This window comes from Pristis pectinata, chromosome 14, assembly GCF_009764475.1.
Source record: "Pristis pectinata isolate sPriPec2 chromosome 14, sPriPec2.1.pri, whole genome shotgun sequence".
NCBI lineage: Eukaryota > Metazoa > Chordata > Chondrichthyes > Rhinopristiformes > Pristidae > Pristis > Pristis pectinata.
Window position 1 is genome coordinate 15,163,184 of NC_067418.1, and position 19,434 is coordinate 15,182,617.

At 40.5% G+C, this 19,434-nt stretch overlaps 1 protein-coding gene across 4 annotated transcripts in view; it reads left to right on the plus strand.

Annotated features, from left to right (window-relative positions):
* ano5a (anoctamin 5a) overlaps positions 1-19,434 on the plus strand; it is a 117,393-nt gene that overhangs the window by 35,966 nt on the left and 61,993 nt on the right. For all 4 annotated transcript variants that reach the window (XM_052029294.1, XM_052029296.1, XM_052029293.1 and 1 more), the window contains one exon: positions 13,611-13,721. In XM_052029294.1, coding sequence (XP_051885254.1) covers positions 13,611-13,721 — 111 coding nt within the window. The remainder of the gene's footprint in view (positions 1-13,610; positions 13,722-19,434) is intronic.

The following is a 19,434-nucleotide window of genomic DNA, read 5'->3' on the forward strand; positions in this document are numbered from 1 at the left end:
ACTGTGTCAACTGATGACATTCAAAGGAGACTGGCCCCTGAGAGGTATCCTTTGATACCCCCTAAAAGGTGAGTGAATGGGTTCTCAGTGATAGACATTTAACTGGTTTAAGATTTCTTTTCTCTGGTAAACAAAGAACCAGCTGCCAGGTCAATGCTATATATTTCTATTAATGAGGCTTTTTATTCTTATCTTTTCTTGTGTTGTAGATATTGCTGGTATGGCACCATTGACCTTTAAGTTAACGTGGCGGGCCAGTTTCGAGTGAGCTTGCTTGGTTCAGTTTGGCTGCTATATTTTGCACTTCTTAAAAATTAGTTAACTGTTTAGCAGTTTAGCTAACTTGGGTCTTGAAAAGTGCTGTATGAATTCGATCTTTTTCATTGAGCCGAAAGGGGCAAATGGTATTTGTAGCAACCAATGATAATCTCTAACAAGTGAAAGACTAACTACCAACTCTTGATATTCAATTGCTTTACTGTCCTCAAATCGCCCATTATCAACATCTTTGAGAGCGGGTGGTTGGGTTGGGGTGGTGCTGATATTCACCATTAGCAGAAAAAAATAACTGGACTGACCACATTGATACCATGGCCACAAGAGCAAGTCAAAGGTATGCTGCAGCAACTTAGCAACTGACCACTCAAAGGTTCCTCACCATTTACGAGGTATTTTCTACCTTCTGAAGCAAAAATAGCTCCAACAACATTTGAGTTTTAATTCCAACATACCCCTTTTATTTGCACTCAATCCCCTACCCTAAATATTCGCTCCACCACCAGCACAATGTGGTTGCACTGTGCACTATCTACGAAGTGCTGCAGCAAGTTGTCAAACCTTCATTGGCCCCTCCCAAAACGCTTTGATGTGCTAGGACATTTTGGTGCATGGGATCTCAACAACCTGCAAGCTGTCTTCATAAGTTGCCCACAATCCATGGTAAAATATCAATGTTTCTTCATTGTAGGGTCAAAGTCCTATAGTTCTCCACCCCACAGAGATGGTACCTTCATTACTGGGACAACAGCAGTTCAGGAAGGTGGCCCCCATCACCTATTCTGGGCTGATGGGGATGGACAATAAATATTGACCTTGCTAGCAATGCCCACAACCTCTAAATGACTATGGAAGGAATGCAATCTTTTTAGCTAGGGCAATAGAGAAGGGGAATGTAGGGAAATGTTGCAGGATGAAAGAAAAAAAAACTGTCCAAATCTTGTTTTGCAAGTAAAAAAAAATCTGAATTTTTGACAGTTTGAAGAGGTATGACCTGTCTTTGAGTATTTGTTTTCGTGAGGAGTCTTGTGGTTACACACTCAACCACTGTTTGTTGAAGTAATGCTGATGGTTAACCTATATCTTTGTAAGTGGAAGCCAAATCTAGGCAACTGGGAGACAGTCTTGTGTGATGATGGCAATTCTTTGCTCTAGCACATGTGGTGTGAGATGTTTATTTCAGCCAGGTATTTCACATCATTCAACCTTGCGAATGAATCTGGAATCCCTGTTTTTTTTAAACAGAGAAGCAATTGAATTTCATTCTGTATTGCTGTTGCTAGAATGTGTAATTTAATATGTATTTTTTTCATATTATTTCTATAGATGACAGGGATACTGCTATCCATTGATCTTAATCCACAGATACTCATCAGGTGATGGACCAACAGAGCCTGCAACTGAATGCTTTGTTTTTTTTTGCTTCTTCCCTTTCCCTTTGTAATTCTCCATCACACAGTCTGGCTGGGCATTGGGGAATCCTACTTGCTGAATGCAGCTGAACTTTAAATGTCATTCAAGGATCTAGCACTCAACTTTAAAAAAAAGCATATTCTACTATCACTGTGTGGATCCATAATTGCTTTAGAGTAGTATTGGGGCTGTTATGTCTCAGTGCACACGTGCAAAGCCTTTCACTTAAGGTATTGCACAATTCTTACTCTTTTTGGTGGTTACTCCACAGATGCAGAGAAAACATATGCTCTTCATGAATAAACGTTTCATGGTACTGTATGGTATTGCACTTGTAGTGTTAAATTGTAACAGTGGTTTGGAGCCTGCAATTATCTGCATATACAGCAGCAGTCTACCCTCTAATGCTCAAAGCTTACAAACGTTTTTGACAATGAAGATAGTTGTACTAATAATTTCCTTCGTGGTAGAGGCTCTAACTTTTTTTTTGCAACATATCACCTGACTTAATTGAAATAATTCAGTAATGGTAATGGACAACACAATTCTGTAAGATTTCCCAGAGGCTAACTTGATTTTGTGAAGACGGAATGAGCATAATAACCTGATCATATTGTTTTAGAATTGCTATGTTTTGCAGCAGGCAAAATTGGAACTTCAAGAATACATGAAAGGATTTTTTTTTGACACAAATTTGTCATTTCTGTACAGGAACTTTGGCAGACCAATGTTCTGATTATATGGGCTTTTCTATTCACCATTAAGTTTCTTTGTAAAGTTCCTTCATCGGACACCAATTAGAGGTTACATTGCTGTGAAGTGCTATGATATGTGCAGTGTATGGGAGCTTCGCTTGCAGTTACTGGGCCACTTAACCGTGCAACAGCAATGTATTGTCGGCATATTGTAACAGTCTCTTCTCCGACTAATTCCTTGAAACTGGAGAAGTTTGCTTCAGTTTGGAGCAGTTACTCCTTGCATGTTTGATCATTTTACTGGACAGCTGATTGAGAGAGATGACTAAACTGCCCAATACCTTTTCAGCATTATGCATACATATTGTGGCTGGGAGTTGTGATGGTGTGTTTGCACTTGTTGTAAAGGAAGCTTCCATTGTTAATTGAATATGAAGCACTTTCCATTTCATTAGAATATGGATAAGAAAGCCAGCATGTTAATGTGGAAACATTACTAAATGCAGAAAGGGCTGAATTTGAGCATCTGTAAATATCTTGAATGGCATGTGGCAAAAACCACTGTGTCTAACAGAGCATGCCCTAGGGTTTCGGTATGCAAATACATTCTCATTCAGAAATTGAGTGTGAATTTATATTGGTGTAGTTACATTAGTGCAGTTACTGTTGAGTATTATGAAAGAGGGTTATTGCGGAGGAATTATATAGAATCAATACTGGAGCCTGCAGTAACGTCTTTTTCCCCTGTCTCCCAGCCCACTCCCTGCAACTCTGCCCCTTCCCCCCCAAGTCACATACTCCGAGCACTGTTCAAGAAGTTCTGCACCCATTGCTCATAATGTTCCAGCCATTAACAGTCATTGGAAAGTTGGGACACACAACTGCAAAGCAAGGGAATCAAGAATGGCGGAGGCGATATGAAATATTAGCATGAAAACAAAACCAAAAATCTGTAAGCTTGTAGAAGTGAAAGTATAGTTTGGGAAATGGTAGGACCACTTGTGGTTAAAAGGAATCTACCTTTTAGTTGAGGCAGAGGACAGGGTCTGGTACTGAGAATACTTTTTGTGTCTTCACTAAAGAAGAGGCTGAGGTGAATATCAGAGGAGTTGAAACATTGTATAACATCCTAAAACAATAGGAGGTACTCAACAAATTTACTAGCACTCAACATTTAATGTCCACCAGTCCAGGTGGATGCTTGGGAGTATTTGGGATGGAGGTAGCAGAAGCTCTGCACACCATCTTCTTTAATCTTTGGGTATTGGAGTGGTGCCAAAGGCCTGGAGATGTGCAGATACTGCACCCTTGCTTTTTATCAGGAGGCAATAAACCTGGTATCTAAAAACCCAATCCATCTAATAGGAAATCTAATCAACTTCATTGCCAAGGAAAAAGATTAATGTGTGCTTGGAAAATCAAGTTAAATTGTGGCATGAATTTGTTGAAACCTAGTCATGTCTAATTAACCTGATTTGAGTGCTTTGAAGAAATAACAGGTGAAGGTCATGGTGTGATGTATGCATGGACTTTAAATAACAACAGCAATGAAGTACCTTCTAAGACAGATGGTGGTAACTTCTCTCAGGAAGAGGTAAAGAGGGGGAGATGATTTCAAACTGCGATGTAGTTCACTAGGGTTAAAACTTCAGTTCATCTCGCTTTGAGCGCTGGACTTTGATCATTTGCAAGCTTCGATATTGTACTCTGACATCAGAGTATGTCAATGTGGTGAGCATGATTGGAGCAGACATCAGGTGGGTGTTGCCTCATGAAATAGGCTGATGTGAAGTGATGCACCTTGAAAGAAACAAGAAGGTGAGTGTCAATAATGTTGTTCTGAGGTGGGTACAAAAAACAGCTGGAGGTGGTGCAGAAAATTTGCCACCATAAGGGAATTTACTGATGGGAAGAGGTTGGAGAAGCTAGAATTGTTCTCCAAGTGGCAAGAAGGGTTAAGTGGAGATATGAATGTGATATTCAAAATAAACATTTTTTTTCTTTTTGGAGCAAAAAGGGAAACATTATTCAAATGGAAAATGGATCAGAAACTAGAGGCTTTTATATAATAATTGCTAAAAGAACTGATGGAGATATTTCTTCACACATGATAAGGTCTGGAATGCATTGTCTAAGAATATTGCAAGCAGATGACATGAAGTTTTTTTAAAAGGCAGCAGGACAGGTACTTGATGCACCCATTTTCAGGGTTATTAGTTGAAAAATTTGGATCATGGGATTAATTTGAATCACTGGCAAATGAACAAAAGACTAATAAAAAAAAATGTCTTGCAGTGACTTTTTATCTTGTACGGCTTCCAGAGTTTGGAGGGGTTTGATATTCTTGGCTTCATGTTTTACACATTGTATTTTCTCTTCGTGGGGAAAGTTGAAAACATCTTTGTTATTTGATTGTTTTAAAATCATTTGGGAAGTTTAAATGCAAAGCCAAGATTTGTTCTACAGTATATTTCCAGGGATGAAACAGAAGAAAATGAGGCAAATTAGAAGGAAGGGATGAAATCATTTGTGCCTTAACTTTAAAAGCTTGAAGATTGTAGGAAAGTAAATTAATTCTGTGGCTTGATAACCTGAAAAAAAAATTGCCAAAGGAAAAAATGTGAACTGAAACTTGACTCCATCAGTTTATTGGAAAGAATTGTGTGGGATGATATTCTGAGCTAAGAAAAATTTAAAAAGCTTTGCAGGTCTACAGGCTCAAGTTGATAAACTGAAAAGGGATGAACAAGGTCTCACTGGAAAAAATAGTGACTTTTTTTTTGCCCAAAAATATCATACATGTTCAGGGCAAAAGCCACCCATGGGTTGCTCCCACAAAACTATCGTGAGAACATTTCATATTTGATGATAAGAGAAGGAAGAAGGTCAATGACCAAATTAGGGATGTGCTTCATCTCAGGGGCCTTAGTGTGGGGAATGAAATTGGTCATAATTCTGAAAAAGTATTTTTATTCTGCTTTTTCTATTTGCCATTTTGGCAAAGAATGGGTGTGGGGGTTAGGGAAGGGTATAATTAACACATCTTCCTGAAGATGTAGCTGAAATAATGTTCACGAATCTCTGGCCCAACCCCATTACTTTGTCAGTGCAACATAACAGTGTGTAAATGTTGTCTGTATTCTGAGTTATAAATTCCATTTCTCAGTACTTTAAAATTCCTTCTTTTAGTTTAAATTTCCTTCGTGGCTTTGTCATTCTTGGTGTTTATAACATCCTTCAACCATTGAATCTGTGTTCTTGACTGACTGTTATGCATCTTCCACTCCTTTGATTCCTGTCTATATGTTTACCTATGTGGGAGAGGGTGCTGGTGGGGTAGAGGAAAAGAATATTTCGTCTTATTGCAGTTTAAGATTAGATTTGTTTGACTGAGCAAATCATCTGCAAGGGTTCACATTGTGGACTGCAGTGATTCAAAAGTTGGCAGACTACTTGAGCTATTATCATGGGAATTGGCAATAATCTTCTTGGATAGCCCTTGAGATCAAGGATAACTTGCCACCACTCCAGTTTTGTGGGTGTTCAAGTGACTAATAAAGCCAATGTAGTAAGCACAGACACTCCCACAGATGGGGCTGGAAGTCCCTGGTGGATAGTTTGAAGTTTTTGAGTAGTCGTGGTCCAGGGATTTTTGGGAATCAGTGGGAGTATTTTCATGGAGGCTCTGAGCACATTCTGAATGTTTCCCTGTGTTTGCCTGGTAGTATCTTCCCCTGAAAAAGCTCAGAACAGAGTGACTGTTTTGGGATTTTGTTGTCCGAACAGAGCGCTCACCCAGAAATCCAACTGAGTATGATTGAAGTCTGGATGCTGGGGACTTTGGCCTGGGAGAGGACACTGATATTGGTTTGTTTATCCTTCCAGTGGATTGGGAGACTGCATTGGTGATATCTCTGCAGTGTCATGAGATGCCTGCTATGAGTAGTCCAACTTAGAGAAGCACTTGGGAGGGGTGGGAGGAAGATGGGAATCACTGTTTTGTGCCAGATTTGAGATCTTCATGCATCCTTTTCCTCGATCATCCAAAGATGGTGCTGGTGCATTGAAAGCAATGGTGAACCTCATGTTGACATAACCCAGTGAAAAGATATTTAAACATATATTCAGAAGGAGGAGCTTTTTATTTTTCTGTTAATTTTTATTATCTAGGTGCTATTCTTTTGCAGTTTTAGGCAAATGTAATTGTCTGTTAAATCATAGACTGCCATTGGCATTGATTTGCTGTTTGCTCTGAATACAAATACAACAAATTGAACAAATGTTCAACATTTGTATAAAAGGTTCTTAACCCTTCTAGTATCAGTTGTGCTAAAGTTTTGTTTTCACATTTTTCTCGAGTCCGCTCACCACTTCCTGAAACCTGTGGATGGCTGTTTAGCTGTGACAGTTTGGTAGGAAACAGGATGCTGAAAATCTACAGGTAGCAGAAGGCAGCAGTATGGGCAGTAAACCTTGTTCTCTGTTTAAGCCTTGATGTTTTGGAACTATAAGAGAAAGGGCTGCATTTTCAAAAGCTCTTATAATAGTAATTAAGTGGGTAAATGGTTGTGTTATTATACAGAAAAGCAGATGTTGAAGTTTTGTTTTGTGCCAGCTGTTTAATTTTCATATTTTAAGCTAACATTAAACTCCTCATGCCATGACAGATTTGTAGGTGTCCTGGTCTCTGTACTACGCATCCAGCAATACCAAAATAAATTTCCTTTTGAAAGAAACAAAGTAAAATAGAAAAATATTTGTTCAACCTGGCAATGTGCCATTTCTTCAACCACATTAACTAATGCAGTGTCAGAAGATCCTTGTGTATCCTCATGTTCTTTTTTTTAAATTCCCATTGCCCTTCACAAGGTGACTACAGGAAAAGAGCTTATTTATGTCACTGTAGATTGCCTTGCATAAGGTGTATAGGTTTGCTGATTCCTGAAATGGTTAAGAATATTTAATTATTTTAAAATCCTATTCTGACCATTTTCTTGTGTTGGTTGAAAAATAGCTTGTTGCTTTAAATTGCCTCCATTATGTTGCTTATTTTAAAAAAGCAGATGGTGAGCATAACTGAGCTGCTTCTGCAGAACAATATTCACACAGGATATGAGCTCATGTTGATTTTCCATTTTCAATGCCAGGAAGTGCATACTTCATTGTCTTTGTGCCTGTGAAGCTGCACAGCTAAATTGTGTCCCAATCCAATACAAGCCACCATTGTTACCTGGATGCCCTTTATGCAGTGGGAAAAGATTTTGCTACCAGGATAATCTTTTAAGATCCTAATTCATATGGCATAATACTTGACTCTTCACTTTTTAAACTGACAATAAATAATTTATTTAAAATTGACCCATAAAATTGTGTGCTTTATATCTTCCCACTCTAATTCATGGAGTGAATTCAGCTTGCTTATGACTTAAATCATATTTGGAGGTTTGGAACATCTTCTTCATTGGGCTATTTAAACTATCTATGATGTCAAGCAGTATTCATTCTGTTAAACAAGCAATTCTTTATCTGGAATGATGGAATTGTTTCTTTAAAAAAAAATTGCGGCAATCCAAGGGCTAGAGGTTTTGCTGTCTTGTGTAATTTTTACTATTGTAATGTAACAAATGCCCAGACTCTGGTGATTAACACTGTAAACCATTGAATACCTCAAGGCAGAGATGAAATAGAATGATTGTCTTTCTCTGATTAAAATTTCTGCAAATAGGATAAGAATTCTTGGAACATGCCATTAGTCTGGCTACTGGAACTACTTTGGAAACTCCATTTGCAGGGATGTTCCATGCTTCTCTCCTAATCATTCATTACTTTTGACTTTTCTCTGTCTCTACTCGTTACTCTTAATGCACCTGCCATTCTGTGCCTATCAATGCAACCTGCCTCACATAAATCAAAAACACACCGAAGCTGTTAACACACTGAAACCATGTAGTTAGCAAGAAACTTCACCCAAGTTGTCTTCCATTTTAACCTATTGTCAGATCCATTTATTTTCGAATCCACAGGTTCTTTCAGGAGTCCAAGAATGAGTTGAAAACAACTTGGCGTTTCACAAAGTTTTCTTGGAAAAGTTTAAAACTAAGAAACAGTCACAGAACATATGGCACTAGCTTTACTACTAGAAGATGAGCCGAGACAAAGGAACTAAGTATCAGCTGGGGGTGGGAGAGGGAGGAGAGAGCAAGGGTGATTATCAAAAAATAACACCTTTTATACCTGAGATGAGAGGTACTCCCAATAAGAAAACCTATTAGATACCTGTGGCAAAACCAACCAATGAGAAAACACGTATTCACCTGATGGAAGAACCAATAAGCTGGGAAGCGGCCATTCCTTGAGCAGCCACTTAAGGTGTATTAAACACTTTGCATGTTTTAAAAAAAAACTAGTTAAAACAGTTGAATCCAACACTATCCTTTTAAGCATACTCATAAGAAAATGGCTCAATACCCCACCAATCTTTCTTTAAATATGTAGATTGGAGTCTGATTGCTGTTTTTAATTAGTCAGCCAAGCAGGGAAAGTCATTGGAGGATTCTTTTGGGCGAAGCTGTTGATGAGAACCAAGATTTTCTGGGGCTACTGATGGTTGACAAGATAGCTATTGCTGAAGCAATTGTGGAATGTGGAGGAGGGACACAAGTTCATGTGCAGCTGGAAGAAACTATAAGAGTCTGGGAAAGGGCAAAGCCACGGAATGAAGGAAGTGACAATGAAGTAGAATGATTTCATTGCGATTGCCATTTTCTAAAGTCCTTAGTTTGGGACTGTATGGTCCTGAATTAATGATCCAGAGCTGAAATCCCATCATGGAACTAAAATCCAGGTATTCATTTGGAATTTATTAACAAACACCGACTATTGGTAATGACAACCACAGAATTGCCAAGTTGTCTTTCAGAGACACCTGGTTCACTTTTTTGTCCTTTCGGGAATGGAAATCTATCATCTTTTGTGTGGGACTCCAGACTGCAGCAACGAGATCTGTTCTTCACTACCCGCTGAAATGGCCTAACAATCCACTTGGTTTTATCAATCCACCATGTCCATTGCCAAAAGTAGCTTGGCTGCACCATCCGTCACTAGGCTGGCTGAGACCCACATGATGTAGAGGCCAGAATGTGTCAACAGTGGATTGTGAGTGAACTGGTGCAAGGGATAAACTAAGAACCATGTTGTTGCCCATCTGCATGTTGCATCTGTCCATGACCATATTGGTAGGAGAGACCACTGCACTATCCTTGCGGCGATAGTCCCATCTCCACACCAAGGACTTCCTTCATTGTGTTATGAGGCACTACAATTGGGACCGACTCGATCAGATCTTGCAGCTCACAAGTAGCCATCACTGGTACTGTGGGCCATCAGCAGCAGCAGCAGAAATGTACACCACCACAGCCTGTAACCTCATTGTTTGGCAAATCCTTCACAGGCTATACCTCCATTTGCAGCTCCAGCATTCCATCAGCTTGTCGGTATGACTAGCACCCTATCCATCATCCTAAACACTCGTTCCCTCCACAACCAGTTGAGTCCCTTCTACAAAATGCATTGTAGTTGCTCAGTCAGGTGATAGCTTCCCTAAACCTGTGCCTCTCACATAAAGGACGATTAGCTCTCTTGCTTGGGAACACTGCCGCTCGCAGGTTTCTCTCTGAGCCGCACACCATCCTAGTCCCTGGGTTCATATCTGTTGTGAGATTACCTTTATGGGAAGGAGGGTGGCAGTTCCAAAAGATGAGTAACCGTCACCTTATCAAGGCTAATTGGGAACGGGCGGTAAATGCTGGCCTTGTCAGTGATCAGTCCACATCCTGAAAAATGGATAAAATAAGGGTGGACGTGATCATGATAGTTGAGCAAGTTCAACTATAGTTAGTGGAGCTTAGCTGAGCTTGAATTTTTGGAGATTGTGAGGTGGGAGGCAGATTGATACAAGTGTGTTTGGTGCAAATAACAGACCAGAAACTGGTGTGTAGCCCAAGAGCTAAAGTGTTTGGTGGTGGTGCAGTAGGCCAAAGACTTTCCAGTTGTGGATCCTCACTGCAATTTCAATGCTCAAGCCCTCATTTGCTGTTGAAATGCTGTGGTACACTTTCTTGGTGTGGTCTTTGCAAAGGATAATATCCCATCCAGGGCAGATTCTGGATCAAGATTGTTGGGTGCAAGTGGGGTCGGCAGTCCTGGCAAGTCATCCGTGTCTTGTGGGTTGGGGAGAGGAAGATCAGGAAGTCAAATCACCAGTCAGACAGCCAGATCAAGGAGCATCGGGACTTCTTACTCTTGGTGGGGGGGGAAATTAGTTCGGAGGAAGGAGTTGGGGCAGGGGTTAGTTGGTACCTTATGGCGAGGGCCTTGAGTAGAAGAGGTAAGTGATGTGACTTCTACACCAGGATCATCCTTTTTAAAGCCCGATTGTTCCAGTAGAGTCACTCCTTGAAACAAGGTGCTCTAGGTCCCTCTGATGTCTCGAAAGGCTGTGGCATGGCCGATAATATTGTGCACACCTATCAAAGGTGGGAATTGTAAGATGTGCAACAGTGAGTCTTGATCTGAAACACTGAGGCAACTTTCTGCAGCAACACAATTCAGTACAGAAATGGGTGCAAATGTCTATTTTTTGGGATGGTTAGGGGCAAAGAGAGAAAAAATGAATAATAACCACTGTGTATCCAAACTTCTGGAGAAATATGTTGCATCACAAGTCATGTCAGTGGATCACCATATTTATCATTAAAACCATAAGATATAGGAACAGAAGTAGACTGTTCGGCCCATTGTATCCATTGGAAGGTTGAAGGAACTGCATTCTTAACCCCTACCAACTCCAGTTTGGGGCTGTTTTGTATAAGCATCACAGAGCACATAACATAGTTTTAGTGTAAGAGTGGGAGGGCCTGCTAAATTCAACTCGCATGCAAGATACTGTTTTTAGATTCTGAGGAAGCAAATGTTTAAACATCATCTTGGAAGGGTGGGATTTTGTTTTTAAAGTTCTTTTTCCAAAAAAAAAAACTGGCATCCAAATTGTTAACTGAATTTTTGTGTGTTTATACAATGTGATGATTTATAGCCAAGACGCCATGTAAATTAGTCAGAGCAAGAGCATTTCCCATAAAAGTTCAGAAGTTCTATCCATGTTTGTGCTGAGTGAGTCACGGTGTTCTGCTGTATAAAATCTCTGTAGTGTGCCTGCATGCTGACTCATTATTTCCATGGTACTGTACTCATTTCCTCTAGACCATAGATGGCAGCAGCTTGGAAAGTACAGGCCAAAGCCAAGATAGTGTCCCAGACCAAGATGTGCCTTTGAGAATAATTAGCCGAGAAACTGGATAAAAACATGCCTGGTTTTTGTGTACGTTAAGAGTTTAAGAAGTACCCTGAAGTGTTTGTTTCTTGTTGAAATACTGCAGTTAGTGCTGCTGCTGCTACACAGCCTGTGTTCCAATGACCTTGAGTGCTGTCTGTGTGGAGTTTGCATATCCACCCCCCCCCCCCACCCAACCCCCCAGCCCTGTGATCTCATGGGTTTTCCTAGTTGCTCTGGTTTCCTCCCATGTCCCAAAGACGAGTGAGTTGGTAGCTTAATTGGCAACTATAAATTGTGTAGCAGGGTGGCAGGAAAATCGGGGAGATGTGCTGGGCACGTGAGAGAGAATAGAGTATAGACAAACTATGGGGGAAAGAGACTTCTGGAAATACTGAGAGCTGGCTTGATGGGCTTAGTGGCCTCGTCATGAGGAAATGAGAGTAAGTTTCAGGAAATTGGACTTGACATTTCCTGTTGTAATTCACCTTGACCTGGGTTTGTTTACCCCTCCATGTTTTGCACACCATCAAAACCAGATTATTGGTCATCATCTCATTGAGGTCCACGGTCACACACATAACAAATGAAAATCAAAAACAATTGCATATATTGTAAATGCTCAAAACTCAGCAGGTCGAATAGCATCTATGGAAAGATGAATGGTCTTTTTGTTATTATTGCATACACAGGCCTTTTCCTGACAGCCCATTTTAACGAACCTTTTTTGTGCATTGAAACTGTTCTCACCCATTGAATCCAATGGATTTTACCTTCATTACTGTAAATAGAGACATTTTCCCAGGGTGGAAATATTAGAGGGCATAGTTTTAAGGTGAGAGGGGGAAAGTTTAAAGGAGATTTGAGGTTTTATTTCTTACATGGAGAGTGGGAGGTGCCTGGAATGCACTGCCTGGGCAAGTGGTAGAAGCAGGTGCAATAGCAATGTTTAAGAGTTATTTAGACAGGCACGTGAACAGGCAGGGCATGGAGGGATATAGACCACGTGCAGGCAGATAGGATTGGTCTGTATCGGCATCATGACTGGCACAGATATCGTGGGCCAAAGGGTCTGTTGTTGCGCTGTACTGTTCTGTGCTCTAGATTTCACTTGTATTGAGTCCCATCATCTGGCACTAACAGAACCCTGAAGAAGCCAAGTAGTAAACCATGCATCACAGCTCCAGTAACCCATGTTCATTTCTGACCTCTGGTGCTGCCTGTATAGGAGTTTGCACATTCTCGCTGTGACCGCATGGGTTTCTTCCAGATTCTCAAATTTGCTCCCATGTCCCAAAGGCTTGCTTTTAGATAATTCATATTTTGCCCTGGGGTTGGTGGTTGGCAAGAGAATTGGAGGTAGTTAATGAGCACGTGATGGAGCATAGGTTGCAGGGAAATAAGTGGGGGAATTGGATTGATGGGATTGCTTTGAGAACAGGCATAGAAAAAGGGCCATCAAGTCTGTTGTAAGGAAAATATATAAAAGAAAATAAGATAATTTGAAATGCTGGTCTTTCAGGACTTGTTTCTGAAAAGTACACCCAGGCACTGCTGGAATGTTATTTACGAGACAAGATAGCTATTTGTACTATAGTCACAATTGTGTTTAATAACTTTGCAAGTGAAACAATAGTCCAGTGTTGTTTTTGAAAGGCATTTTAACAGGATTAGACCACTTATTCTGCAGCAGATCCCGTATATATCATTGCTTTTGTTGGGTAATTGTGCATGAGGTATGAGCTGTAGCCATATCTTGGCGATTTGCCTTTTAAGTAAACTATTTTCTGCTCTGTTCTGGAAATTTGGCCTGTTCTCCTGTAACATGTCAGAAAACAAGAGTCTAAACCAAAACCATTGGCTAGTTTTTCATAATTCATCTTCTGTTTATTCCTTAGATTGATAAACAGATCTACAGCAAAGACTCGGTCTTCTTTTGTGATGGAATCAGAAGAATTGACTTCATCCTCTCGTATGTGGATGATCCTAAAGATGGAGAAAAGAAAATGGTAAGAGGCACACTTTTAATTCTTTGCATGTGTTCTGCAACTGTCATTGAGCAATGGTGGGGCTAAGACCCCAGAGATGTGGAAGGCTCTGCCTTTGATAAAACTAAGTGGATATGAGTTGTTCTGAACTTTCACACTTCCTTCCACAGCTCCCCTTTAAATTTACTTCCTTGCCTCAAATGCATTACAACTAGAATGTGTGATGATAAATATATTGTGAGCTACCGATCCTATTGTACAAGTCTTCCAGTTTTCAGTCCATGTCGGGTAAGCGATTTGGAAAAGTAGAAGTGAGGTTGAGATGTCTCTTTCTTATGGAGAAGGCTTGTTTCTTCCCTCCATGACCACTGTCACAATCAGCAGATGTTGAGGAAGCTGCCAAATTATCAATGCAGCTTAGATGGAATGGACTGAAATTGTTTAATTGGTTGTGAAATTGAATACGCAAATTGGTTTTGGTTATTTACTCCAGACTGGTAGAAAGAATTGGTGAGGAACCTAGTTAAATAGTCATACCTTGGAGCATTTTCTATAGATTGCAATGTTGAAGTACTGAACTGTGATTTTGAACTTGCTGTTAAATTGTTGGCAAAGACCATGGCAATACTAAGACAGAAATAAGCCCTATTAGAGGCTTATTGAAGTGGCTTCTAGACTGCCACTGCTCAAGGTTATGACAGAACCTTGACCAAATAATCCAGACCGGTACTTGCCTCCTGTACTGAGGCAATATCATATTACCTTGGATATTGTCTTTTCAAATTGGCCATTTAACTTGAGGAACCCCTATCAGCCCCCTTGGTCAGATGAGAATGACCTCAGTGTAACATTCAAAAGTGATGGCAATACTTGATTTGTCTGATTAGAGATTGATCACGTTCAGATATTCAATTGCCCAGTTCCTCTGGTGCTATAGAACAACGAACAGTACAGCACTGGACAAGCCATTCAGCCCATGACATTGTGCCAATCTTGATGCCAAATTATACTGAATGTCCTCCTCCTGTGTATCATCTATATCCTTCCATTCCCTCCATATTCATGTATCTATTTAAAAGCCTTTTAAACTCCACCAAAGTGCCTGCTTCCACTATATACCTGGTAACCTATTGCAGGCACCTACCGCTCTCTGTGCTTATATATTTTAAGAAAAACTTTTCCCCCCATGTTGCCTTTTAAACTATCACACCCCCTGCCCCACCAAAACTTTGAAAACATGTCCTCTGGTGCTTGACATTTCTACCTGGGGGGAAAAGATTCTGACTGTCTACCCTATCGATGCCTATCATCATTTTAAAAACCTTTTATCAGGTTTCCCCTCAGCCTCTGCTCTAGGGAGAACAACCCAAGTTTGTCCAACCTCTCCTTATAGCTCCTACCCTCTAATCCTGGCAGCATCCTGGTGAACCTCTCCTGCACCCTCTCCACAGTCTCCATATCCTTTCTGTAATGGGGTGACCAGAATTGCACACAATACTCCAAGTGCAGTCTGACTAAAGTTTTACATAGCTGTAGCATAACTTCCTTACTCCTGTACTCAACACCCCTACCAATTAAGGCAAACATGCCATATACTGCCTTTACCACCTTATTCACTTGCACAGCTACTTTCAGTGAACTATGGACTTGGGCCCCAAGAATCCTCTGTACATCAATGCTATTAAGGGACCGGCCATTAACTGTATACTTTCTCCTTTCATTTGACCTCCCAAATTGCAACGCCTCACATTTGACTTCAGGAAGGGGATGGTGCACGGGCTTCTGTTTACATCAACAGTGCTGAGGTCGAGAGGGTTGAGAGTTTCAAGTTCCCAGGAGTGAACATCAATAGCCTGTCCTGGTCCAACCACGTTGACGCCAGTGCCTCTACTTCTTCAGGAGGCTAAAAAAATTTGGCATGTCCCCTTTGACCCTCACCAATTTTTATCGATGCACCGTAGAAAGCTTCCTATCTAGATGCATCATGGCTCAGTATGGCAACTGCTCTGCCCAAGACAAGAAACTGCAGAGTCGTGGATGCAGCTCAGCACATCACAGAAACCATCCTCCCCTCCATGGACTCTGTCAATACTTCTCCTCCCTTTTTCGGTAAAACAGCCAGCATAACCAAAGACCCCATGCACCCCAGACATTCTCTCTGCTTCCCCCTTCCCATTGGGCTGGAGATACAAAAACCTGAAAGCACATACCACCAGGCTCAAGGACAGCTTCTATCCTACTGTTAGAAGACTATTGCACGGTTCTCTTGTGCAATAGGATGAACTCTTGACCTCACAATCTACCTCATTGTGACCTTTCACCTTATTGTCTACTTGCGCTGCGCTTTCTCTGTAATTGTAACACATTATTCTGTACTTTGTCGGTGTTTTCCCTTGTACTACCTCAATGCACTGCTGTAATGAATTGATCTGTACGGATGGTATGTAAAACCAAGTTTTTCACTATACCTCGGTACATGTGACAATAATAAACCAATTTAAAAAAGAATACCAGTTTAAACTCCATCTGCCACTTCTCTGCCCATATCTGTAACTGATCTATATCCTGCTGTGTTCTTTGATAGTCCTTTACACTGTCCACAATTCCAAGAATCTTGGTGTCATCGCAAACTTGCTAATCCGCCCAACTACATTTTCATCCAAATCATTGATATATATCACAAACAATGGAGGTCCCAGCACCAATCCTTGTGGAAACCACTGGTTATGGACCTCCAGCCAGAATAACACCCTTCCACTCCTACTCTCTGTCTTCAATGGGCAAGCCAGTTCTGAATCCAAACTTGCAGTTCACCCTGGATCTTATGCCTATTTATTTTCAGAAAAAACATACCATGAGAAACCTTATCAAATGCCAGACTAATGTCCATGTAGATAACGTACACTGTCTTATCCTCATCAAGCTCCTTTGTCACCTCAAAAAAAAAACTCGATCAAGTTTGTAAGGCATAACCTGCCTTGCACAAAGCCATGCTGACTGTCCTAAGCAGGCCATGCCTTCCTATCTTCTGCACATTGCTTTCTTTTTGTTCTTCAAAAGCCTAATAACATTTGCCTTTCTTCCCTGCTCTTTTGATTTAAAAACTTCCTAATTATTCCAACTACTAAATTAAAAACTTGCAGAGCTACAGTAGAAGAGTCAGAATGGGACTGACTACTTTTTTTTTAATTTACTCATTTTTCATGATATGAGTGTTGCTGGCAAAACCCAAATTGATTGTCCATCCCAAGCGAGCCCTGAAGGTAATGGCAAACCAGCTTCTTAAAGCACTGCAGTCCTTCTGGTGAAGGACTTCCACAGTACTGTTGAACAGGGTGTTCCAGGATTTAGACCCAATGACTATGAAAGACCAGCAAGGCATTTCCAAGCTGGTGTGTGACTTGGAGGGGAACCTGCAGATGGTGGTGTTCGTGTTCACCTACTGCCCTTGTCCTCCTTGGCTGTATGGCTCACAGGTTTCCAAGTAGCTTAGGTGAGTAACTGCAGAAAGTTTGAGCAATTCAATGACCCACCATCTTTGATCCTCTATTTATTTGGTTATTTGTCTTGCAAATTGTTATGGAAACTTGCTGTGTGGAAAATGAATACTAGATTTTCCCTATTTTTATTTTCTCTAAATTGCTAAACCTCAAAATGATTGCCTGATTTGGGATGCCCCAAGGCTGTGAAAGTTTAGATCTTTATCTTGAGAGCATTGGTGAAAGGTTGACATTAAAATTGCCATGTACTAATATATCTTGAAATCTTCAGCTCTGTTTTATTCCTTTTTAGCAGAGGTTTCTAAGCAACCTATTAAAGGAAAATAATCTTCCCTGGTTGTGCTGGAAACCACATTCGTACATCAGCTGTGTCTTTTACCTACTGGAGATCATGCCGCAGTTGCTAAGATTGCTGATGTTATGGGAGCTTTCATAACTGTGGGATGGAGAATGTTTTTAAAAATTCATGTTGCATTTATGTGGTTGAAATTGAGTTTTGAAATGGCGAGCTCAAGGTTTCTGGTGCTTGTTTGTTTATTAGGGCTGAGTAGCCTTCTACACCTAGACCAAAAGTAGTTTTAAAAATTTACAGTAATCTTCCTTGAGCATTTCTTGAAGTAATTGTCCTTTTATCACCGACCCAGAGAGTCTGTTTCCCAATGGTAGTAGTTGAAGTCTGAGTCTCCTGAGACACTCTCAATATCCTGTTGGACCTCTGATGCTTATTTGGCCAAGTTGTGACCATATTATTGTGCAAGGATCTTGAGACAATGCCAATTTTGAATCAACCAAAAAGCAGGTTCCTGTCTAATGTAAGCCCTATCTTGCAGACAATGAACACTGGTGCATGTTGCAGTAGGGTTTGGAACTCTGAACATTTATCTGATGCGATATTGTTGATTGTGTGCAACTGTGTTAGCTCATGTGAGATTGTTGTATATTTGCAGAGGTCAGTTGAGATTAAGTATTACTATATTTGAATTATAGGTTTTCTGTGCACTACAGACAAATTTATATTGCACTTCTAGCTTAAACTATTTCAGAAATTATTTAATATAGCCCAATATTTAGGAAACAAATTGTTATCATCTGGTCTGAGGTCAGTACTTGTCATAACTGATCATAAGACAATTGCCTATCATAACATCATGATGCTTATGTATCTAATAAGTGACTGGGCATTCTGGAAAGGAATCAAATTGAATTATTGTAAATTGTTTTACAGGCAATAATATTTCTAATTAGTGATCTTACTATGTTTTAATTATAGAAAGTTAACTGAAGTTGGTATTTAATTATGATGCGATGGTCTCAATACATCCTATAGAACAGTACAGCAAAGGAACAGGCTCTTCAGCCTATTGTCTGCACCAACCATGATGCCATTCCAAACTAATCCCATCTGCCTGGACGTGCTCCCTATACTTATATTTACTGCTTTCTCCTGTGTCCGTTTAAGTGCGTCTTAGACATTACTATTGTATCTGCTTCTATCACCCCTCCCAGCAGCATGTTCCAGGTACCTACCACTCTCAGTGTAAAAAAAACTTGAAACTTTCCTCCTTAAACCTCTGTCCTCTACTATTTGACATTTCCACCCTGGGGAACAAAACTCTGACTCTCTACCGTATCTATGAGTCTCATCATTTATATACCTCTGTCAAGTCACCCCTCTGCCTCCAATGGTCCACAGAAAACAATTCAAGTCTGTCTAACCTCTTCAAAAAGCTAATACACTCCAATCCGGGCAAAGTCATGGTGAACCTCTTCTGCAAGCTCTCCAAATCCTCCACATCCTTCCTGTAATGTGGCAACCACAACTGAACACAATACTCCAAATGTGGCCCAACCAAAATTTTATACAGCTCCAAAGTGACTTCCCAACCTTTATATCCAATGACCTGGCTGATGAAGGCAAGCATATTGTAGAGCTGCTTCATCCTTTCCACTTATGTTGCCACTTCCAGGGAGCTATGTACTTGCCCCCCAAGATCCTTCTGCACCTCAGTGTTCCTAAGGGTCCTGCCATTTACTGTATACTTTCCTTTTGCATTTGACCTCACAGAATACATCGCCTTACTTATCCAGATCAAACTGCATTTGCCATTTCTCTGCCCAAATTTCCAATTGATCTATATCCTATTGTGTGCTTTGACAACTTTCCTCACTATCTACAACTCCACCAATTTTCGTATCATCTGCAAACTTACTAAAAAGACCACCTACACTTTCAT